Below are 25870 nucleotides of genomic sequence, written 5' to 3'. Positions count from 1 at the left end.
AAATATATCTAGGAATTTCTCTGGAGCTGTTGAAGGCAGTGTAGGGTAAGTTCAGTTTCAGATAGTTCCTTGTTCCAGCTTATACTTCTCAAGGTCTATAGGCCCCTTCCAATGCTTAATCAATGCTAACTACAGGGTTTTAATCTGTTGCACCTGTTCCCTCTTCTTTGTTTATTTTGGCTTCCTCTGTTTGCAAGTCTCTTCAGTGTCTAATTTCTGCCCTGACACAAGGAGGCAAAGGTGGTCACTTACTTAGGCTCACTTGTTCAGTTGTGCTGTGGGGAGGGAGGGACACTGCAAACAAATATCACTGGCATGTGTGGCGAGTGCTCGAAGTGTATGGACCACACTGGTTTTGCCCCAGCTCACAGCATGTGTGCCTTCCCAGTCTACATTGCTCAGCCTCCAGGTTGCTCTGCAGGGGAACTGTCCAAAGCAGGCCCTGGGTTTCGTGTGCTTCCCAGGTCTAAGCTGCTCAGGTTCAGGTTCTCAGGTACTCCACAAAGACACAGATTCGGCTGCGCATGCGGTTTGTGCCCTTCCCAGGTCTGAGCAGCTCAGGCGACCAGGTGCTTGGCGAGCACACTGTCCCAGGTGGTCTGTGCGTCTTATCACCTCCCCAGTCCCAGCCGCTCAGTTTCCCGGGCGTGTCGCAAGAGCACCATCTCAGGTGTGCTGTGTGTGTCCTCTGCGACCCTCCTGGTGGATGTCAACCGTCCAGGATCCCAGGAAGACTTGCTTAGCAACTGGGAGCCTGCTCGCAGTTTGGTGGAGGATGCCGTCTCTGGGGCCGAGATTGTCCCTCACCTTCCAGCTCTGGCTGTCGCCCACCTGCCTCTCTGCCTCTAGGTCGTGGGGAGGTGCCGGTCTGCAGATGGCTAGCTCTCCTCTGGTATTAGCTTAGTCCTTTGTTCTGTGAGCAGGCCAGGCTGTGCCTTAGGTTAGAGCTTTTCACAGTAAAGTCCTCTCTCTCTCTTTTTTCTCTCTGGTTATCCCACAGTTCGGGTTACTGTCTCACATTAGCTCCCTCAGATTGTCCTCAGGGCATTCAGGCCCAGTTCTCAATGCCACCCACACCTCCCTGTTCAGCCCCCGCTCGCTGGTGGCAGATTCACATCTGGGCTACTTCTGGGCTACTTCTCTGCTGGGAGTTGCAATTAGGCACATATTCTGTGGGTTTTTTTTTTTTTTTTTTCTCCCAGTTATGTTGTCCTCTGAGATTCCAAAACTCCCCACAGACCCGCCGGTGAGAGTGTTTCCTGGTGTTTGGAAACATCTCCTCCTTCAAGACTCCCTTCCCAGGATAGTCTCCATCCCTAACTCTTTTGTCTCTCTTTTTGTCTTTTATATTTTGTCCTACCTCCTTTTGAAGAGAATGGGCTACCTTTCTGGGGGCCTGGTGTCCTTCGCCAGTGTTCAGAAGTTGTTTTGTGGAAGCTGCTCAGCATTCAAATGATCTTTTGATCTTTTGAATTTGTGGGGGAGAAAGTGGTCTCCCTGTCCTATTCCTCTGCCATCTTCAGACCACCTCTCCAACACTCATTATTTTTAAGCATTTGGCCAAATATATTAGAAAGGATTATCAAAACCATATTACACAGTCATTTCAAAAGGCAAAAACCATAAAACAAATTATAGACCACAGTGATCTTAATTTTGATAAAAAAATTTGCTTGCTAAAAAAGTAATAGCTGCATACATTTACTCAACATCTTCACCATCTCTGAGTTTAACAAAGTAACAGAAACATTTTTTAGAGCCTTTAGTATGCTCTGGGCACTATTCTAAGAGATTTACACATATTACCTTGTTTAATTCCCAAAACAACTCTGTAAGGTAAAGAGAATTATCCTCAATTTATAGATGAAAAACTGAAGCACAGAGGGTAAGTAATTCACTCAAGGCTGTATTACTAGTAAATGATGGAGTTATTTAATTAACTTGAAACCTTACACAGATTATTGAAGAATGATTACATTTACATAGCATGCCAAGGGAAATACCTTTAAGACTATACAGATATACGCACATTAACCATGTTTTACAAGCATTAATTTTGTGCACGTGTGTCTTGAGCCAAAGCTACTCACAGATTCACTTGTTTGTAGTTTGCCTCACATTGAATCTTACTTGAGAAAAAATCTTGGTTAACCACAACAAAAAACATAGAGCAACTATTTATTTTATAAAGTTATTTGTCATCTTACAATGTGATTCATCTGAGGTGCCTTAGGCAGCACGCTGCCAGATGTCACATGGTGTGCACGCATCAACGCTGTCGCTTTCCTTCTGGTGGACCTGCTTGACCTGAACCAACTATATTGCTAAAATCACATAAAGACTGAATTAACTACACGCTTTAACAGCGACATATACATTACACAGGGAGAAGCACAGCTATCCATATATGAAAAGTTGAACAAGGCATAATAAGATTTTATTCCTCTGAACTTGGAATAAGATTTTAGGGTCCTTGAATTTGAAATCAACTGTGTAAGGGGTTATGACTTCTCAGGACATGAAGACCCAAGGAGAACTTTTCTTTAAATATTCACAATTAAAAAAAAAAGGACTATGCCATATATATAATTACATTCTTATTTATATTTATCTGGTCAGTCCAAATAGTTTTGAGCTTTTTTTTTGGGGGGGGGTTTCTTAAATTAGTATATGAGTTAATGAAAATATTAATAATTTTGCTGTTCCATCAGTATGTTTAAATTTAAACTACCTGATATTACGTATGGAAATTCTGCCTTAAGCAGTATTTTCTGCTGGTCTGGTACGTATAATCAAGGTATACTATCTCATTGTAGTTACTGTTAAAATAAAAGGGGAAATGGAAATTTTCTGGTGGTCCAGTGGTTAGGACTCCAAGCTTCCACTACAGGGGGCACAGGTTCGATCCCAGATTGGGAAAATAAGATTCCTCATCCTAAGAGAGGTAGGGAGGGATGGTTCTGAGATGCTCATACTTGCTAGCTATTCTTCCTTTTAGCATATATTAGCTGTGGTGTCTTTTGTTGGCATATACAAGTAACATGGCTATAATGGATGTCTAGCAACTAGAAATGAGAGTAATTTTCATGTGTGGCTAATAAAAATCATTCTCATTACTCTGGGGTCCCACATACAATGCTTTTCCACAACATTTAGCTCATCAGCTTACGTGGACCACAGGAGATATGGACTGGAAACAGTAGATTAGCAATGAATTATTCATAGGTGAAAGCTTTGTAAAAGAATCAATCTTTAGTCTAAGTTAGTCTGCATATTCCAAGGACTCACTATGTTTTTGTAGAAGTGTTTATATATAAGAGGCATTTAATAAATGTTCAGTTGCTAAAAAGGAGAACTATATAGATATCTGTTTGGTATTTAGTTCTTTCTACTTTCTGAAAACGTAAGGAAATAAATTGTTTTCATCTGGAATACATACTTGAATCAAAATAAGAGCTGACTGAAGTGAACAAACTGATTCAGTGCTTTTAAATAGAAAGATCCAGAAAAAGGTGACATACTTATAAAGAAGCTATTTATAAGGATGACATATTTATTATAAGTTTCCTTACCTTGCTAACAGAAAGGACATTAACACTTATCAGTTTCTTGATGGTCTGCAAAAGAAATATTGATCATTTTATATAGATTTGATCATGGAAGTGACCATATTATACATAAGATAGATAGAGATATATAAATAATCCAGAGATGCACTGAAAGTTTCCCCAGATATAGTATAGACCTTGGAAACTGACAGGATTGGGGGTAAAGAGGCAGCTTATACTTTACTCTCAGTATTACAGTATTTTTCAACAATGCAGTGATTCATGCTAGTATACAAAATCCAAAGTATACGTACAAGTGAAATCTGCAAGTGAAAAAACCACACTAAACCTAAAATAAATATGCAATTTCCTCTCCGCTAACATGGAAAGACGAAACTATTGAATCTAATATTTTCAACAATTTTTAAAAATTTACATATTCTTTCAATAATACGTTTTCTAGTTTTTATTAAAGAATTAGACATGCATCAAGTATATAGCTTTCATTTTGGTAGAGCTAGTTTACCTGAATCCACTATATTGCTGTATACTATTAACACAATTATGGCTTTTAAATTGGTGTTTACAATCCTGATACTTAAACAGAGCTGCTTTGATGTAATAAAAATAATAATAATAATAATAATAATAAAACTGGAGCTATTATTGAATGTAGCGTTGTGCAGATGAGATGATAAATATTTTCTCATTCAATCCTTCTAACATCTCTGTAAAGCTGCCTATATTATAGGCAAGGGAACGGAGACTAAGGATGGTTGGGTCATTCCCTGGGGATCTCAGGTAGTGAGTAGAAGGACCAGGGTGTGAATCTCAGCTGTTAGATGGACTCCAGCGCTCAGTCTCAACATTATACCATATTGCCTCACCTATGCCTGCACGCATTCTTTCTATGACCACAATCTACAAAAAACAACTTACATTGTCCAAGTCAGGAATATCCAAAAAGTATTCCGGATACTCATATGACATTCCCACATTGTTCACTGAAATAAAACAAGATCATTAGCTAGCTACTATACATTTTGTAGATTTGACATAAAGAGATTAAACATAATGAGACTAAAATGATACATATAATTACATAAAATGTTTATGTCTTGAGTGATCTCTCTATCCATAATCTACCTGTATGGACAGTTCAAATGTCTCCTCTTTCACTAAGCCTTTCCGGATCCAACCCCTGGCAAAAGGACTTTTTATTGGCCTCCCAATTTGCATAGCCCATTGGAGCATGTGTGCATTCCGCCTCTGTAATACACCTGTAGATGCTGCTTAACCTCTCTCTCTGTGTGTGTGTGTTCAGTCGTGTCTGACTCTTTGTGACCTCATGGACTGTAGCCCACCAGGCTCCTTTGTCTGTGGGATCATCCTGGCAGGAATACTGGAGTGGGTTGCCATTTCCTCCTCCAGGGGATCTTCCTGACCTGGGGATCGAACCTGCATTTCCCACAGCTTCTACGTTGGCAAGCGGATTTTTCACCTCTGAGCCACCTGGGAAGCCCAGAGTACAGTAGAAAGAGCGGAGGATACAGTTATATAGGAGACTAAAAACTTGAGTTCTACTTACAACTGTTTCAGAAAATATGTGACTTGGGATAAGTCACGCATGATATGCATCTCAGTGTCTTCACCTCTTAAATGAGAGCACATTTTAATCATTCAACAAACATTTGCCATTCAATTGTGTGCAAGACACGTGTGAAGAACCAGAAAAACCATAAACAATAGTTTGCATCATGGAGCAAACTATCCAGTAGAAAGAGAAAGACACTAAACAAAAAGAATTAAACAACTATTTCATTACAAAGCACAGAGTGCCATGGGGTCTGTCCCAGACCTCATCTGGGAGGTGAGGGAAGGTTTGACATTCACAGAGGTTAAATAACTTGCACAAGACCATAGAGCAAAGTAAGGCTAGGATTCAAACTGAGAATATTTGACTTCAGAGGTGTCTTAACCACTTCTTAAAGCCATCCTATGACTTCATTCCTTATTCAGCTCAGGGGAAAAAAATGTCAGTAATAATTAGATAATAAACAGAAATCTGATAGCAATGTTTAATAAAACTGTAAGGTATCAGAAAAGAAAGGTTTCAGTAGCAAAAAGATAACGAAATTCTGATCATTCTGCTCAAGCGTATAAGGAATTATGCCAGATAAACCTGAGAGTAGTAACAGTAACTTTTTCAACAGACTAACAAAATTAGTGGCTCAAAGGAACTCAGTAAAGGTTCTATATTTAGCAGCAAGCCAGTCACTTGAGGCTGTGACTCTCAAGATTTTACTGGTACAATTCGGTCAGGATGGCTTGAACAAGATCACAGAAACCTGTCTGAAAAATTTGTAAGCAAAGGACAGTAGCAAAGCAAACTGTATTTAATTAAGATTCATGACCATCTGAATAGGGATGGTATCTAAACAGAAAAATAATAGCAGGTTCAAATCCATTTTTATTTTATTCAAAATGTTCTCCGCCCACCAGGGGTTCTAGGAATCAATTCTTTAAAGACCAGCAGAACTAGTTGAAGGCGCGGGTCTGTGTTCATTCGACTTTGCCTTGACCATCCACAAGGTTATAAAGGATGAATGACTTATTTACAGAGAAACAGCAACAACCAAAATATCTGTTAAAATGTTAAACTATTCTTTAGGAAGTCAGTGTTAGATTACAGGAGTCCTCAAGGAAAGGGTTTTGCCGAATTGTAATGTTCTTTGGGAAAGAAGATTCCATCACACACTGCGAACTCCATCTTTCTTCACTCTCTTGTATCTAGAAAACTTTCTAGCTGTAGGTCTCTGGATCTAGAATCTAGACCTAGATTCTAGGTCTCTTTCTAGTCCATGGCAATACTAACGTTACTTTTCAAAATGCTGAAGAAAACTGAACAGTGTTACTATAAATCTTTTACAGTCCCGATTTGGATTTAGAAGGAAAAAAAAAAACCAGGAACTTTGTAAGCAGCACCATTAACTTTTGCCATCTTGCCAACTTGTGTTACAAGGGCCAAAGTCAAGCTGAAGATGCCCATACGTAACTAATTAAGCAAGGAAGTGATACTCTGGGTAAGGTTGTATCTACAACACAAAGACTTCAGATCTGTCTCGCTAATTGAGCAAAGGAAAGACATCACAGCTATCCACTCACATGGTGAAAATGTGATCATCTATTTAATACAATTCTAAAAGAAAACACAGTCAACACTGAGACCTTTAATCCAAAGAAATAAATGGTATTATGTATAAGGGCTATGCCTTTATAATCAAAAATAAACACAGGGAAAAAAAGTCTTAAAACTGGACTAGATCTTTCAGAGCACTGAGCCTGACTTTATGAGCCGAAATACCTGCCAAGGTCACACTGGCCAAGTGGTCCTTTACTCTTAAATCTCTTGCTATCTTATTAGTCGGACCTTTCGCTGGTGGAAGATATGCTACCTGTATTCTCTCCACAGTAAGTAATCACTTCAGAGTGCTATTATTTAAGAGTTCAAGAAAAACAACTGTTGCTCTCAAATGTTATTTCCATAAACTTGCACAACGGTGAGAATCTTTTGGAAAAAGTAAACTCATTGCAATTTTATTTTGAGACGTCAGGTGGCAGCAACAACCAAACAGCAGGCAGAAAAGGCAACCAAACAAGCAGGGACTTGGAAAAGGAAGAAAACAGGCTTTGGGTAGGAGGGAAGGGTGGAAATATTTACATTATAATTTAATCTCATTAAGAATGGGTACATGCAATACCATCTTCTTATATTACAGGATTCATTACAGGATTCGCCAAACCAAACAATGTCACAAGTTGTTCCAACATCATTCAGATAATTGAAAATCCCTTTTAAACGGTAGTGTTTTAAATTAGCATTAAATATCTGTTCATTAGTAAGTTTCCTTGAATTCTTCAAGTCAGGCACCAGAGGCAGATTGAACATTTTTGTTCAATGACCTGAAAAATCCTTTTAACTCATGTAACACACCATGTCTTTCAGAAAACAAGGTATTGTATGTACATGTAATCTCAGAATGCCGAGCACTACCCCAGCAATCATCACAGGACCATGAACAGAAACTCTTTCCCATCCATTTCTCAGTGGAGTTCTGAGATTGGGAAGAGCTCAATGGAAGAGATGAGGCAGATGGAGAAGAGAGGTGAAGACAGGCCAAGAACAAGGACAAGGCAAGTGGAAAGAGAAGGAGGTGGCAGATCCCTGCAGAGGAGCTGTTCGTGTGCTAGGCTCAACAGTGCTCTCTCCACATCTGCTATCCAGAACTTTCAAAAACACCGAAACCACAAACCATTATATTTTAAAGACTCGGAAAATCCACAGAGTATTTCTGAATGTTATATAAATATTCTAAATTACACCATACTGCTGCTTAAAAATCATTTCCACCTATCATACTTTTAAAAAATGATGAGAACATACACAAGATTTGTTTCTTCTGAATTCATTTTCTGCTCCTTCTACCCTTACTGGGCTTAGCATCCTTTATCAAAACCAGCTGCTGTACAGATAATGATGTCATTAGGAAATTCGATTTCTGGCATCTGGGTTGGGCATGAGGGAGGAGCAAATGACAATAAATTGCTAGAGAATAAAAGTCCATCTGAACGAACACAATAATAACAGATATGGGTAACCACACACAGACCACCTTCAACCTGCTGCCTCTTCCAGATTAATCACACATAAGACATTAAGGCAGTTTAAAAACACACTGCCTAATGATGCGGTTTCCTAATACGTAACAAGTAATGCAGTCTTCTCTATTTCTCTCTCATCACATCAAAGTGGAAAACATGATACTAAGTTTACATTTTGGTCACATTTGTAGTTGGATACACTAATGCAGTTCATTCATAAAAAACTGAATTTTAAAAAATCCTGCCACCTCTCTTTATTGCAAAAGATACTGAATTTTTAAAAATGCAGACCCAAGTAACACCATGAGTGGAGAAAAACTTCTCTTATTTTAAGCTCTCGAACCAGGAGGGGATGGATCTCAGAGTCCAACAGACCCTGATTTCAGTCTGCAGCTACCAGGTCCTAACAAGGTGCAGGTGATTTCACTCCAGTAAGCCTGTTTCCTCATCACCTTTATATATAAAACAGGCATAACAATTTAAGCATTAAATGGGATAATACACATAAAAGGTTTAACCCAATGCCTGGAACATACTCTGTCCATGGAATTCTCCAGGTTACCCACCCATACTAGAGTGGGTAGCCATTCCCTTCTCTAGGAGATCTTCCCGACCCAGGGATCAAACCCAGCTCTTCTGCACTGCAAGCAGATTCTTTACTATCTGAGCCACCAGAGAATCCTAAGTGAAGCCCCTCAAAAGTGTGGCAGTGGTGGGCTTCCCTGGTAGCTTCCCTCATGGCTCAGTCAGTAAAGAATTTGCCCGCGATGCAGGAGACCTGGGTTGGATCCCTGAGTCCGGAAGATACCCTGGAGGAGGGCGTGGCAACCCACTCTAGTATTCTTGACTGGAGAATTCCATGGACAGAGAAGCCTGGCAGCCTACAGTCCATGGGGTCACAAAGAGTTGGACACAACTCTGGGTGAGCAACTAACACTTGGAATATACTAGTCTGTTAATAAGTGGGGAGAAAGAGTTGTTAATTGCTGTGTGGTCACTTATTCAACAAGTGTTTATTGAACTCCTATTTTGCACCCAACACTAGGGTAGGTGCCGGGGCTGCAGCACAATAGCCAAGGTCCCTGTTTTTATTGTACGTAACCAGCACTGAAGTGGAAGATCCATCTAAAAGAGAGCTCTAGGCAAGAGTTAACCAGGATAACTTTACACGGATTGAATTTATCCTAACTGCTCCTGTTCCCTCTTTACTTCATTCAAGTAATCTAATCTTACAGTCTGCGGAGTTTGGAAAGTGATGCAAAGAAAATTCCTTCTTTGCCTTATTTAACATATTGCTGTAGCTAGCACATGTTCAGACTCTGACAGATGATATTTGGAACAGCAAGTAAAACATTTTGCAAACTTTACAGTTTTCCTACACTTGTGAGTAGCAATTTCTAAATAAAAGAGAGTTTACAGGGCTTTAAATCTACAGTGCTTTTACTCAGAAATTGAAAAATTAAGATTGAGTCAGAAGCAACACAACAGAACATTTCAGCTCCACTGTTTAATTACAAACTGCTACGTGATGCTCATTACAAAACCATGTAAGATTTGCCATCCATCAAGTTGGAAGAGAGAATGAGGACAGAAGGATGGGAGAGGGTTGGTAGTTAAAGCTCAGTGAACAAGAGGAATGTGTGTCAGTTTCATGAATGATGGTTCTGCTTACATTTCTGAAATCACAGATAATTGCCCAGTTTTAAGCTAAAGGTTTTGCTTTAATTAATACCACTAGTGGGTTTTGAGTAAAAGGAAATACATTTGAATTCAACCTTCTTCTCACTTTAGAAATCCAATCTCGTTCAATACATCTGATGGAACTGTAAGGCACTATGAAAGTGAAAGTCACTCAGTCGTGTCCTACTCTTTGGGACCGTATGGACTCTACCCACCAGGCTCCTCTATCTATGGGATTCTCCAGGCACGAATACTGAAGTAGCTTGCCATTTCCTTCTCCAGGGGATCTTCCCGACCCAGGAATCGAACTGGGGCCTCCTGCATTGCAGCCAGATTCTTTACCAACTGAGCTATGAGGGAAGCCCATAAGGCACTATACTAGTCTCCTAAAAATTCCATGTACCTGTTCTGTTTGCCATGATTGGCTGCATCAGGCTTCTGCTTCATTCAGCCCAAAGGAGGGCATTTACACAAGATCCCACTGTCTACTTGAATCTCCACTTTGCTTTCTCACAGCCTTCTCAAGTTTAACATAACTCAAAATGAAATCGTCATTGTTTTCTACAGAATTGCTCCTGGTCCATGGTCTCTTGTCTTAGAGAAATAGCTCCCAGCTACTCAAGTCGACCTGAAAGTTGCTAATTAGTAACTGTATAATCTTGGACTGCTTTTGAATGACTTTGGCTACCTGATGCAAAGAGCTGACTCATTAGACAAGACTGATGCTGGGAAAGACTGAAGGCAAAAGGAGAAGGGGACAAGAGAGGATGAGATGGTCAGGTAGCATCACTGACTCAATGGACATGAATTTGAGCAAACTCCAGGAGACAGTGGAGGACAGAGTAGCCAGGTGAGCTGCAGTCCACAGGGTCACAAAGAGTCTGACACGACTTAGCGACTAAACAACAAAATAATCCTGGACAACGCATTTAATCACTGTAAGTCTGTTTCTTGTCTGTTAAGTGGGATAGAAATATTAATATCTATCTTATAGGATTGTTGGGGATTGAATGAGATTCATTAGCATGGTGCATGGCATATAAAAACACTTAATGAATCTTGGCAATAATAATTAAAAGCAAACTGCTACTATTCTTGACTCCTCAGTCAGGCAAGACCTCTGATGAGGACCTCATCAGAAATTAGTCCTATTTCTATTTAAACATCTCTCCAGTCAATTCACTTCTATCCATTCCCACCACCATCATTCTAATATAAGCCACCCTTATCTTATATTTCATTGCTGAAATAGCCTTATCGGTCTCCTTGCATCAATTCTTGCCTCTTCTACTCGGGAGTCAGAATGATCTAAAGTGCTAGAATGATATCAATTTACTGCTTACTCTACAATCTCTACACTGTCCTGCCAAGAAAGTCCAAACGTATCAACCCGGATTTCTAAGCCTTTTGTGGCATCACTTAATCTCCAGACTCTAGCAGTACAATCTGTGCTCTGGATTTACAGACCTTCTGTCAACTCCTCAAACCTGCCAAGCACATTCACCTCAGGGTTTTTATACATCCTGTTTCTTCTACCTGGAAACATCTTTTCTTGCAGGATTAATCAACTTTTAGGTCTCAACTTAAATATCACTTTCTCGGAGAGATCCTCTCTGACACTCTTAGCCTTCTCAGCAATTTACCCTTTCATTACATGAAACCTATTCCTAATTACTTGTTCAGTGGCTGTCTTCCATGAAAGCAAAAACAGTATCAGTTTTGCTTACTGCTATCTCTCCGCAATTTTACTTGTTGAATGAGTTGGGGCATGACTATCAACAAACAGGAAGGGACTTCCCTGATGACACAGTGGATGGGACTCTGCCTGCCAATGCAGGAGACAAGGGTTCAAGCCCTGGTCCAGAGGCCTCCACATGCCATGGAGTAACCAGGTCTGTGAGCCACGACTACCGAGCCCACGTGCTACAGCTACGGAAGCCTGTGCACCTAGAGCCTGTGCTCTGCATAAGGAGAAGCCACTGCAGTGAACAGCATCGCAGTAAAGAGGAGAAGCCCCTGCTCACCACAACTGGAGAAAGTGTGCACACAGCAACAAAACCCCCAGTGCAGCCAAAAATAAATAAATAAGTAAATAAAATTATTTTTTAAAAATAGGATCTGCCTGTAGCAGGGGGATGGGGAGGGTGGGGTGGGAGAGGAAGACAAACAATTAAGAAATGAAAAAATGCTGTATTAAAAAGAATGCTGTATAATATAGTTTGCCTGGTCCTTGTCCCAGATTCCTGAAGGGAAATGACTAAACCCTTGGAATGTCTTTGTTATTCATGGCGGGGCCTTTGGATCACATCTGAGTTTAAGCTAACCAGACAAGAAACCTGAGGTCAGTCAGTGGTGACTAGAGCTGGGGCTTTGAGCCAGCCCTGCCTGTGGAAAAGGGATGGGGGCTGGAAATTGAGTTGAATCACTTGGCCAAAGGTTTGATTAATCATGCCTAAATAATGAAACCCCAATAAAAACTCCGGGCCCTGAGGTCAATGGAGCCTCCCGGTGGGTGAACACACCAATGTGTGGAAAAGGTGACGAGTCCTGACCCCACAAGGCAAGGGCACAGAAACTCTGTGTCTGGACCCCTCTTGGACTTGCCCTTTGTGTCTCTTCGTTTGGCTGGTCCTGATTTTAAGTTGCTGAACCTGAAAGGGTCACGGGAAACCACAAATTCGTGGCCACCGGGTCAGAAGTGCAGGTGGCCTGGGGACCTTCAAACTTACAGCTCGTGTCTGAAATGAATGCAGTCTATTTGGGGACTGTGTCATCGTACCTGTGGGATCTACACTAACTCTGGTGGTTTGGGACAGAACTTGATTGTATTAGAAAAGAGAAGTTTTGGAAATGTCTTAAACCCCAAGAAGGCATGAAAATTATATCCTGGAATAATAGAGTAAATTCACCCTCTCTACAAACTATCATCCTACCATCCTACAATGCTCCTCTAATCCTTTCTTGCATACTAAAACAATAGCCTCTGTCCTTTCTTGAGCCAGAGTCATTTTATACCTGGGCTACAGGGCAAGGGGAAAAAAAGGAAAAGGAAGAAGGGTGTTTCCAGACATCCAAAGTTTATCACTGGTGCTCTCTCAACTAACCTTATCTTGCCGTTCTATTTTTCATCCTCTCTCTAGGCACCCTTGGGCTTCCCTGGTAGCTCAGTCAGTAGGAATCCACATGCAAGTCAGGAGACTGGAAAGATCCCCTGGAGAACAAAACGGCAAGCCACTCCAGTATTCTTGTCTGGGAAATCCCATGGACAGAGAAGCCTGGTGGGCTACGGTCCATTGGGTCACAAGACTTGGACACGACTTGGCAACTAAACCACCAGCAGCACCTAAGCACCCCCACTGTTCATCAGCCTACCACTACAGTTTCCTCTTTAAGCCTCGCTGCTCCATTTCAAAATGATTTCTCCACATCTTTCATTAACTAAAATAGTCATTCCTCAAGGTGACTCATCCAGCAAGTAGACAGTAAACTGAACACACTAATACCAATCAGATGAAAATGAAGATGTCACTGCTCTTTCAGAGACATTTACATTTCAAAAGAAGGCACTTTAAAACTAATTTCTAAATAGTAAAGTTCCTGAGAATGGCAAGAAGATCATCTGTAGCTTTACATATTTTAAAACCCTCTGAAAAAGCAGCAAGACTCTTCTACTTGTAATTTCCTTCATTAACTGGGAACCGAGAGGCCACATAATAACTTCCCAAAGTGCTTAAGATTTCTCCCCTCCCAAGGTTCCTAGAAAAGTTTTCCTCAGCCCAGTTCCTACCCCCCTGTGGTCCCCAGTCTCAGCCATCTGTTTCCTTTTCCTCTGACACTTTGGGGACTGAAGTACAACAAAGCCTTCTAGAGATCTCAACCAAACTAATTCCCTGGGAGTTTGCCATTTTGAAGCTAACTGGTCCTTTCCCCCAAGTAGCTAATAATATTTTTGGTCTTTTGTTAAGAAGCTTTGAAAATTAAATATAAACAGTTATAGAGCTACAGGACTGATCTTAACTATTAATCTCTGCTCAAACTATCTTTTAAGATACTTAATTCCCAACACTCAACTATTTTCCATCCCAGAACAAATACTAAGTTGTAGGGGGGAAAACAGAACACAAATGCTTCTGATGTTTTTCCCATAATCCATAAGGCTGCATAGGTAAGGATAATCAAGAGATATTTTTGCATTCAGCTGAGAAGGGAAGATACCAATTAAAAAATAACCCACCAAATACATTAATAGAACAATTATTTATTTATGAAGGGCACAGGAAGAAAAGTGGAGAAGGCAATGGCACCCCACTTCAGTACTCTTGCCTGGAAAATCCCATGGACGGAGGAGCCTGGAAGGCTGCAATCCATGGGGTCCCTGAGGGTTGGACACGACTGAGCGACTTCACTTTCACTTTTCACTTTCATGCATTGGAGAAGGAAATGGCAACCCACTCCAGCGTTCTTGCCTGGAGAATCCCAGGGATGGGGGAGCCTGGTGGGCTGCCGTCTATGGGGTCGCACAGAGTCGGACACGACTGAAGTGACTTAGTAGTAGGAAGAAAAGAGAAAAACATCTATCTCAGATTTTGCAATCAACTGACTCTTATTGTCTATATATGCTGTTGTTATTTAAATGCTGCCTCTTAATATAATTATGGGCACTGTGTAGAGACAGAAAAAAGTTCATGGGTAATCAACAGGTACTAAGCCATTACAGATCGACACCCGGTACCAACAGATTTTCTGGACTCTACAAGTTACATAAATAATGACATGGGTGGAGAGGACCTTAATAGCACTTAGCATAGGGAAACTCTTGGTCCAGGATGCATTAAAAGCTTGAAAAAAGCTATGGTTGATTTTTTTTAAATGAATCACAAACTAAGCATCTTTTTCCAGAAGGACCTTTCTATTTTTGCCTCTAAAATAAAGAATGCCACTGTTTAAAAGTAAAAAAAAAAAGTCAGAGTGGAATTTGAAACAAGTATTGTCTGTGGCATACTTCAAAACCAAGTCTACTCCCTTGGCCTTGGTAAAGTATGCCGACTGAGATGTAGTGCATGAAGTCCTCCAAACCGACCTGGAACACACGTGAGCGTCTCTCTTGAGGAATCAACTGAGCATTATAACAGTCACATTCTGTTAACCAATTGTTTGCTTGCTGAAAGCAGGACTGATGTCATTTTCTCTAAATAGCTGGAGTTTGTTTTTAAGTTTTCTTAAATCTGTGTTTCTTGGCATTTGCCTGACAGAAGACAGGAGATGTTTGCTTATTTTACACAGCAGAGTAAAGAGTTCATCGTCTCAACCTTACACATTTGCAGTCTGATCAAGTTATGGTAAGCTTTCAGTATGAATTCACAGAATTCATGGCCCTTTTTTTCCCCACTTATCTTATTGAAAAATTAATATTTCTTTCCTAACACATAGTGTTTATTTTCTATTGCAATTCTGAAAATAGAAATTCTCTATTAAGCACTGACTATGCTTTTAGTGGTCAATGCTATTCAAACAAATGGAATATACCTTGGTGATTTTTATTTCTTTTTATCATTACTGGTTTCATTAAAATTTTTTCAGTAGAAAAAAAAATCTTTCTTATGACTTAATATGGATTGATTGCTAAATCTTACTAGAAATCAATGTATATGTTTGTTATTTTAGGTAATATTATAAGGTGAGACTGACGTTAAGCAGAGGAGGAAGGAGAATAAATTATTTTATCCTTCTTAGACAGAGGTGGGGGTATAATGGGATCTGGACTGGGGTGGGGGAAGAGGGAAAAAAGTGAAGGGGCTATATGTTCAGGTAATAATAATAATATAAAAAATCAACACCAGACCCCTCCCACAAGTTCTAGATGGTTACACCCACACTAGAGAAAGAACTATAAGATTTAGGTTGAAATATGACCTAGTAGTAAGATAAAATTTAGCTCATAAGGACATTTTAATATTTTCCTCAAAACTCTTGGCAAATTAAAATTACAATGCAATATATCTGCTAATAAATGTCAATAATAATTATACAAAGCTCATGATTAAGGAGATAGTTCTGACAGAGTAGGAAGAAAACAAAGTGTATAGCCAATTAATAGTATAATGAATGTGAAAGTGCTGCTATAAACTTTAAAGGAGCATTAGCTCTAATTATTTTTATTATTGAGCTGTAACCAACCTAAGAAATCAAAACTTAAGTTGTCTATGTATGTGTGTGGGGGCCTAAGGATTCAATCAAATCGTTTAATTACAGTATAACTTCAAAGCCACACTGTTAAGATTTTAACCTCAACCTCAGCACTGCTGAGATTTCAGCCTGATCATCCTTTGCAGAGGGAGTCTATCTGAGCATTTGAGCATGTTTACCACCATTCCCTCCCGCTCTGCACAGGGGCCAACAGAGCTTCCTCCTCTCTCCTCAATTAGTGACAACCAGAAGTGTGTCTGGATATTGCCAGACACTGCAAACTGCCCAGGTTAAAAGCCATGTCAAAGCGTAAGGAAAACCTCACAGTTATATTTATGGCTCTCCCACACAAACTGAGGATGAGAGACAGCCAAGATGAACTGGAGATAGATGTCTATCACTAGGCATGTGTGTGGCTCAGATGGTGAAGAATCTGTGTGCAATGCAAGAGACCAGGGTTCGATCCCTGGATCAGGAAGATCCCCTGGAGAGGAGGGAATGGCTACCCACTCCAGTGTTCTTGCCTGGAGAACTCCATGGATAGAGAAGCCTGGCAGGCTAGAGTCCACCCGGTCGCAAACAGTCAGACACTACTGAGCAACTGACACTTTCACTAGGTATGGGTGGCTCCCGAACATCTAAAATGTAGCTAGTCCGAACCGAGATAATGTTATAAATGTAAAACACACCCTATGACCTGAAGACTTGGTATGAGAAAAAGAATATAAAATGTTTCCAAAAGTGTTATGTGGATTACTTGGTAAAGTGATAATACTTTGGATACAGTGGTTATACATTACTAAAATTAGTTTCGTTTGTTCCTTTTCATTTATTAAAAATGCGGCTACAAGACAGGTTAAAATCACATACCTGGCTTGCATTATATTTCCAGTGGACAGTGCTGAACTTGTGCAAAAAACTACCCCTCCTCCACACTAGTTCCAGGCAGCCCGTGATGACACAGAGCTCTGTCCCAGTTTTCCTCTTTACTTTCTCTCCATTCTCCTTGGATTAGCTCCAGTCTCCTTTCTCCAATGAGACGACTACTCAGAGATGACTGACCTCTAAGCTCTATCTCTAGTTCAGAGCTCTACTAACAGCTAGACCCATATGTCCAACTATCAACTTGACAACCCCAACTGGTGGGGAGGGGATGAACTGGGAGATTGGGATTGACATAAGTACACTTCTGTTGTGGTTTTGTTGCTAAATTGTATTTGACTCTTTTGCCACCCAATGGACTGTAGCCCACAAAGCTCCTCTGTCCATGGGATTTCCCAGGCAAGAACAGTAGAGTGGGTTGCCATTTCCTTCTCCAGGGGATCTTCTGGACCCAGGGATCGAAACCTGGGTTGGCATTGGCAGGTAATCTCCTGCATTGGCAGGCGTATTTTTTACCACTGAGCCATCAGGGAAGCCCATATATACAGTACTATATATAAAAGAGATAACTAATGAGAACCTATTGTATACCATGGGGAACTCTACTCAGTGCTCTGTGGTGACCTAAATGGGAAGGAAATCCAAAAAAGAGGAGATACCTGTGTACATATGGCTGATTCACTTCGCTGTACAGTAGAAACTAACCCAGTATTGTAAAGCAACTATACTCAAATAAAAATTAATTAAAAAAGAACCCATTTGGGCATCCTAGAAGAACCCCAAACTTAAACGATCCTTGTTCCCAAAAAGCTTCCTTTTCTAGGATTCCCCATTTTATTAGATGGTATTACTGACACAGATGTTCAAGCCAGAAACCTGAAGGTCATCAAGGGTTCTCTTGCATCGCCCACATGTAGAGTCCTGCTTCCTCCACTCCCTTCGTATTTCTGGAATCATCCTTTTTCTTACCCTACCGGCTAGGCCAAGTCACCATTATTTTTTCCCATATCAACTCTGCCATTCCTTTTATCCTCTTTATTACACCCTGCCCTCCCTGTCTCAACACTTATCCCATAGATAACTATTTTTGATCAGGGTTGTCTTTCCATTCAGAAGATTACACTACATAAAGCTGGGTGCTTTCTTGTTTATTGTTGTATCTCCAGTTCACTGACTGGTGAATGAATAAAGAAGGGTGGAAACTGCTGACTCGCAGGCTGCAATTTACTAAGGGGCTGGACTACAAAAGCAGTGGTTCCATTAGCATACATGGCCCAGGAAAATATCAATTCTTATGTCTAAATATTAATGCTTACGTACTGACACAAGTCCTAGGATTCTGGAAGTGGGTACCCTGTACCTCATCCTTCATAGATCTACCTATTGTGCCTAAACTCACGCTGTAGACTTTCTATATCTGGGTCGGGAAAGACAGCTGAAGAAAGCCTTCTATAACACTCCAGCCCTAAAGGAAATCAACCCTGAATATTCATTGGAAGGACTGATGCTGAAGCTCCAATACTTTGCCCACCTGATGCGAACAGCTGACTCACTGGAAAAGACCCTGATGATGGGAAAGATTGAAGGAGGGAGGAGAAGGGGCTGATAGAGGATGAGATGGTTGGATGGCATCATCGACTCAATGGACCTGAGTCTGAGCAAACTCCAGGAGACAGTGAAGGACAGAGAAGCTTGGCATGCTGCAGTTCACGGGGTTGCAAAGAGTCAGATACGACTGGGCGACTGAACAACAACAACTGCACAGAGTGTGGTCGTGCAGTATCTTTATTTTAAGCCCAGGACGTCTGGCAGCGAGCTTAAAGCAGCAGTGACGGGGCTGGTACATCACTGCTGAGAAGGACGACGGTACTTTTAGTACACTGCTGCAAAGTACCAAAGTACAACAGTGCTCAGTAGAGCTTTTCAGGTACTGTATGGACTGTATAAGATTAAAAACATGTTCTTTGTTTTTTGTGTGTTATTTGTGTGAAAAATATTATAAACCTATTACAGTACAGTATCACATAGCCAGCTGTGTTAGCTGGGACCTAGGCTAACTTTGGGGGACTTACTAACTGGACTTAGGAACACGCTCTCAGAATGGAACTCGTTTTTGGGTAGGGGATTTACTGTAGTGGCTAAAACCCAGGTGCAGTTCTCAGCCTCTGTGTGACCTCAGGCAAGTCATTCATCTGAGTCACATCTTCTCATCTGGGGTGATAGCTCCCCTCAGTGGGCAAAAATTGTTTTGGGGGCGTGGTGTGAGCTCTTAACCTTTCTGTATAGGTACAGCACGTAAACAAGATCCACAGTGTACCTGTGGTACTAAAATTTCATGGGAGGGAAGACTAGTGGAAAACAATGTCTAAAAAGACTCCTTGTTGGGGAGAGGGTAATACTGAACAAAGGCTAAGAAATACCCCTCTAAGCCTGTATTTCCTCAACTATAAAAATGGGTCAGCATCACCTGCTAAAACGATTATAACAACATAGCTATATTAAATACATACCGAGAGAATGAAAGAGTGGAAATAAAGCAGGCCAAGAAAACAACCTAAATTGTAGTCATCATTAAAATACAACACAAAACATAAAGATTCACGCATATATAAATTAATATCATCTAATGATCATTTGTATTAACAAGACAATTTTCTTTTCACTAGTTAGGCCACCAGTTGAACACCTAACATTCAAAATGAAAACAGTACTAATCAATAGATATAAGAAGAATCTATAAATGTGACAAAGATACAAACCTAAAACACCAATCTCGAGACCTGCCAAGCTTGTTTTAATTTTGTCATAAATATCTTCTAACGTAAAGTCAACAGCAATGGTCTTTGTTTCCACTTTGAATTTTTCTCCTAGGGAAAAAAACACAAATGGAGAGAGGAAAATTAATATATGGCAAATAAGATTCAAGCATTTGATGACATTACTCTTTCAAACACTTTCCCCACCCCAACTTGAGATGAAATTTAGATCAGGATAATTTTAAGCAATCGTGAGACCATCTAAGAGATGCTATAGAGTCAGCACAATAGTTCTGAAATAAAAATTCCAGTGAATGTTCCTTAATCAGTTCTCCTATAAATCAAAATGATGGCTTTTTAGACCCTTAGGTACAAACTATAAAACATGGTTCATATCATCATGCTATATACTCTTTAAGTATCTCTGGCTTTATGATTTTAATTGCAAATTGGTAACTTCATTCTTTCTTCAGTCTCTATGTCACAAAATATTGTAAAGTGGGATCTATTAAAACAAAAAACCCATATTATTAATCTGGAAATAAAAAGAATATGATATTAGAATTTGGAAACTTGGTTAATGATAAATAGTGGCTACATTTAAAAAGCCCACATAAAATGCACAGTAATGGAGCCAGAGAGTGACACAAGAAAGACCTGTGTTCCACTTTGCACAGGACTATTCAGGTCTAAACAGAGCTAAGGGAAATAACAAACTGAGAAGTGAGACACACTGGAGAAAGCATCCTCATGAGAAGGAACGTGTCATGTTGATTTCTGCCTTCACCAGTGAGCTGCTCTGAGAGCATGGCATCAACGGTGAGGTTACCGAGACACGGCTACCAATTTCTCTTCCACACTTATTTGCTTTGACTTTGAGCAAGTCTATGGGCCTCTGCATCCTCTTTTGAAAATGAAGGCACTAATACTCATTAGTGCTGTCAACACAAAGGTACAAAAATATGACCTTATTACTATCAATACGACTATGTACTGGCATACAGGAGGCAGTCCATAAAGTCTCTAAGAATGTTTATTCTTTGGAACTGGATGAGAATTCAAAAGAATTAACTTAAAAACCCTACTTCCAAAAATAAAATGTTCTTCCTTTGAAGTCAATGCCGGCTCATCACAGAATATACAGCATTAATCCACAGAGATTTCTGTTCTTGACCTAAAAGGATTTATGTCTGAAACTAAAACAGCTGGTTCACGACAGATTTATTATTAGTTAGACTCAATGAAAAGTTATCGACCCTAGATAGGAATCTATGAATAAACTAGAGAGGATAATAATTGACCTGGAAAACACCTTATCTAGTGTTAAAGGTATACCTACGATTCGAATATAAATGAGTTATGATATGTGTTCATGTAATGGACAGCCAGATACAGGGTTTTTCCCCATAGCTGGTCCAACATGTCTTATCACAGATGGTTCACAGAATTTACCACAAGTAAGTAAAGAACTCTTGCCTTTATTAGAGCCACCGATTCACAAGAAAAAAGACTAAAATCAAAAGGCTGAAAGAAACGTTTTATGGAAAGTAAAACTTTATTCCAGAGGTAAAATAAGATAAAATTTATCTATTTATTTAAGAAAAGCAAAGTCTGTTTCCACACCAGCACTATACGCTGACATTTAGGAAAATTTCTCTCTACTAATAAAAGCCACCTAACAGCCACTGAATCAAATTTACTTTTAGATCTCAGAAGATTTGGTGAGTGTACTTACATGGCACAGCCTTATATGCATATGGCATAAGTAAGTTTTCTTATGTCGTCATGGCTTTTGATGCAAGTTTTTCCAGATACATAAAAATTTGAACTTATACCTGAATTCCTCTGAATCCTGCTCTAGTCCAGTTAACACTGTTTTCTTTCTCTTAACTTTTCTTCACTGTCCCTATTGTGGGCTTTTCTTCTTTTTAAAACATAGGTCAGATCCTGTCACTTCCCTCCTTGCAAACCTCCAAAGGGTGCCATCTCACATCCAGGAAGAAACAAAGTCTTCAGCAACAGCCTGATACCAAACTCATCTTTACCCACCTACTCTCCGGTCACTCCTCAGCCTTGTTCACAGGGGTCCTGGCAGTTCTGTAGACACAGAATCTTCTCCAAATACACTCAAGGCTTTTGCACTTTCTATGCCCTGTCTGGAATGTTGTTCCAGATCCCGCGTCTCTGTTGGGTCAGAGAAGTCTTCCTTGACCAGCCTTTGAAAAATGCAGCTACTCCTCTCCTGCACTCCGTCTCCCCCTTCTCTGCTTTTTTCCATCCCATTGTGCTTACCCCTCTCTAATCTATGTACCTTGTTAATGTACATGTTTATTGTCCTCCGCTCCCTCCAGAATTAAGCTTGTGAGGACAAGGACTTGGGTCTGTTTTGTTCAGTTGCTCAACAATGTCACAAGGCTCCAGGGTCCTTCCACCCTTTCTCTTATTCCTCTAGACTGGCTCTTCTCTTGGTTTCAAGAAGGCCACTGCCATTCCAAACAGCCACGCAGGCAACGTTCAGAATCAACAACGGGACATCCTGTTTAGGTCCCTTTTATAGTGAGGAAAACTCCCCCAGAAGAATCCAGGAGCCTTCCCTCACATTTCCTTTCCCGAGGTTATCGGCTATGCATGCTCTTGACCAGGTCTGTGGACCAGCTTTGAGGGCTCCATGAACTACCCCTCAAACCACCACCACCAAGCTGTGTGAGTCAAAAATAGAAGCATGTACATAAAAACAGGACAGGAGATGCCACTCTCTGGGCCAAGGCCCTTAGAAGAGAATAATGACAGATGTTCTAAAAGGCTGGGGTGGGAGACAGCTGGCTTCCTTAGGAACTGTGGAAATAAATCTAGGCATCTCCCTGCTTCCCATAGCCTATCAGCTATCATCTGGCCCTGCCAATAGAAGCCAACGCAGATGAACAGGAAACCTCCGTTTTAAACACGAGCACAAGGCTGCAACAAGCACCTGGACTGTGAGTGGGGACCATCATCTTCAGGTTTGAACGAACCTTTGGGCCACCCCAATATAATCTTCATTTCCACGTTCACGTCTCCTGCCCGAGGCTCTTCATACAACTACCAGTCTACAGCTCAGCAACAGCCCACCACTGGAGAAGAGTAAGAACTTCACCGAAGCTTTGGAGACATACTTCTGAGTACCCTGATCCTTGTCCACCACAACGGTCCACGACATGACTGCCTCTATTGTCTTTCTTCCAAGGTAGAAGCTCTGATACGTTAAAATCAATACCCTAAGGGCTGTGGGATAAAGATATATAACAATTCCTCCAATTATGTCTCAGCATTTTTTTTAAATCACATAAAATACTTTTTTTTTTTTCCTTTTGAAAAGCAACTTTTTTCCTTGAGGCACCTCTCTTTGTTGGCTTGAGAAATGAAATTAAACTCGTCTCTTGGTATCCATGTATTTCTTGGTATCCATTTGTTTCTAGGATGCCCTGTGAATATAAAAATCCACGGAGGCTCGAGTTCTGTATTCGGCCCACCATATCCACTAATTCTGCCAACCCAGGATTGTAAACATAACACGTGATCCTGGGGTTGGCTGAACCCACCACGTGGAACTCATGGACACAGAAGGTAGTGAGTACTGCCAGTAAGATCTGGGCCAGAGTTGACCAATTTCCCATGCAGGATACATGAACTAAAAATCAAGTTTGAAAGCAAAAGGGATATTTTTGTAACCCTCCATAACATTTCTTTCTTCTTTCAAATAAAAAGATAGTTAGAATTAATTAGAAGTCAAACATCACACAGTACCTTTCTTCTAAAAATGCTGACTGTGCTGCTTTTGTTTTTAAGTGACCTCTTTTTATTTCAACATGTTACTTTGTTCTTACAAGATTCCATTCTGGTTTTGTGAAATCTCACCACAGGAAAAAGTATTCTTTTCAAGATCTAGGTCTCTCACTTAGGTATTTAGAAAAAGGAAGCTTAACAGTTGCTTTTATTTCTTTAAAGTCAAAACAAAACCAATCCAGGAACTTTTGAAAAAATTACCATAAAATTTAAAATATTAGCTATTGAAATAACTACTTTTGGCAATTAATAATCTGAAGATCAATATAGTTCAACATTTTGCCAAAAGTAGAACCATTTTTCTATTCAACACAAAACAACACTTTTCACTTAAAGTACAGTTTTTACATATTTTAAATATTTTACATATTTTAAAGCACAGTTTTTACATATTAAACCAAAGTAAAAGCAAAAGTGCTGATTTACAGTCTCCTCCTGTATTATTGGAACTAAGAATACAGACCTGACGCCACTCATCTAGACTCTAGGATGTCCTAAAGAACTCAGAGGTACCATGTAAAGTGCTTAGGGCTGCAATTAATAGTCTACCAACTGAACAGGAGTAATACCTGATAACAGCTACTACAGTAATAATTCTTAAGTTATCATTTACTAAGAATCAACTGGACGCCAAAAAGTTTACTAAACGACATATGCCACTTAATCTGCAGAAGAATTTACTGGCATCTTGCTGAAACTCACAAGTGACTATCATCGTAAATTTCAGTTTTCATCATTTGAAAGGCTATCATTTATTTATTTTTTTTTTAATTTTGAAATAATCTCAAAGTTTCAAATACTGTACAAGGAATTTTTCTCCTGAACCATGCTTCATTCAGTTGCTTCAGATTCCATCATCCATAAGGACTTCAGTGTAGCCGTTCTCAAACAGTGACCCATGACCCTGATGGCTCTTTAGAGTCAAAATTACCAAGACATTATTTGCCTGTTTTAGTTGGTGATAACTGCCAATAGCACAAAAGTAACGGTGGGTAAAACTGCTCGAGGCTTCCCAAGAAACCTAACTATGTTAAAAGTCACTGTGTTCTTCACATACCAGCAGTAAAAAAGAAAAAGGTCAGTTTTGGTAAAGAATGGCTCCTGTAAGAAGCAGTAAAATACTTTTTATTAAATCTCTACCCTTGTGGATACATCTTTGTAATGTTCCATGTGACAAAACGGGAAGTCTACATAAGACACTTTTTCTGTGTACCCAGGACAGTGGCCGTCCTGAGAAAAAGCAAGCACCGTTGAGCTGTGGGCTGAATTAGCTGCCCTTTTTCAGGCAGCGTCATTTCACTTTAAAGAACAACTGACAGAAAAACTATGCTTATTCAGGTTTGGCAGACATATCCGAAGAATGGGTGAAGCTAGCCTGGCACTTCAAGAAAAGCAACACGATTTACTGTCCATGGTAAAATCGTAGATTTTAAATGAAAATTAGAATCCTGTAAAACTTGTATCCACCATCCTGAGACTGAAAGAAAATATTTTTTTGATGAGATTAGGACTGATATTAGTAATTGTAATTTGGCGGGGGGTGGGGCACAGGGAGGGGAACAGTGTCAACATTTATAAGATTTGCAAAACTCAGGAACCAATATTTTCCAAAGACCAATCATAAAGTTAAAAAATCATGATGGACAAAAGACCTATTCAATGTGGGAGATAGACATATGGATTTTAAGGTAATGGAGTATGAAAAGTTCATTGATATATTTTCAGATTCCATATCACAACTAACCTTGAAGAAATTTTCACTTAAGGAATGTTGATGTAGTAACCAAAAAAAAATATCCACCATTATCTGAAGAGGCTACCCAAATCACTTTCTCTTCTCCTACTACATATTCATGTAAACCAGATTTTCTTCTTATCTGCTGTGCTGTGCTTAATTTCTCAGTCATGTCTGACTCTTTGTGACCCCATGGACCACCAGGCTCCGCTGTCCACGGGGATTCTCCAGACAAGAATACTGGAGTGGGTTGCCATGCCCTCCTCCAGGGGATCTTTCCGACACAGGGATTGAACCCAGGTCTCCCACAGTGCAGGCAGATTCTTTACCATCTGAGCCCCCTGGGAAGCCCAAGAATACTGGAGTGGGTAGCCTATCCCTTCTCCAGGGGATCTTCCTGACCCAGGAATCAAACAGGTGGATTCTTTACCAGCTGAGCTACCATGGAAACCCTTTTTTTTTTGAACTTCAACCAAAAGAACATATCTTCACATAGTGAATGCAGAAACAGATCTGCAAACACAACTGTCTTCTATGTCAGATATCAAAGAGAGTTTTAAAAATGTAAAATAACGCCACTCTTCTCACTGAATCTTGTT

General features: G+C 40.1%; 1 protein-coding gene across 1 annotated transcript in view; it reads right to left on the bottom strand.

Annotated features, from left to right (window-relative positions):
* The window catches only part of HSD17B12 (hydroxysteroid 17-beta dehydrogenase 12), a 177798-nt gene that overhangs the window by 45085 nt on the left and 106843 nt on the right, over nucleotides 1-25870 (bottom strand). The window contains exons 4-6 of the mRNA XM_019975274.2: nucleotides 19718-19825; nucleotides 4488-4552; nucleotides 3573-3617 (exon numbers count right to left, since the gene is read on the bottom strand). Of these exons, the coding sequence (XP_019830833.1) occupies nucleotides 3573-3617; nucleotides 4488-4552; nucleotides 19718-19825 (218 nt within the window). The remainder of the gene's footprint in view (nucleotides 1-3572; nucleotides 3618-4487; nucleotides 4553-19717; nucleotides 19826-25870) is intronic.

The sequence above is a fragment of the Bos indicus genome, chromosome 15, assembly GCF_029378745.1.
Source record: "Bos indicus isolate NIAB-ARS_2022 breed Sahiwal x Tharparkar chromosome 15, NIAB-ARS_B.indTharparkar_mat_pri_1.0, whole genome shotgun sequence".
NCBI lineage: Eukaryota > Metazoa > Chordata > Mammalia > Artiodactyla > Bovidae > Bos > Bos indicus.
The sequence above is the reverse complement of the archived record's forward strand: the minus strand, read 5'-3'. Positions and strand labels throughout refer to the sequence as shown.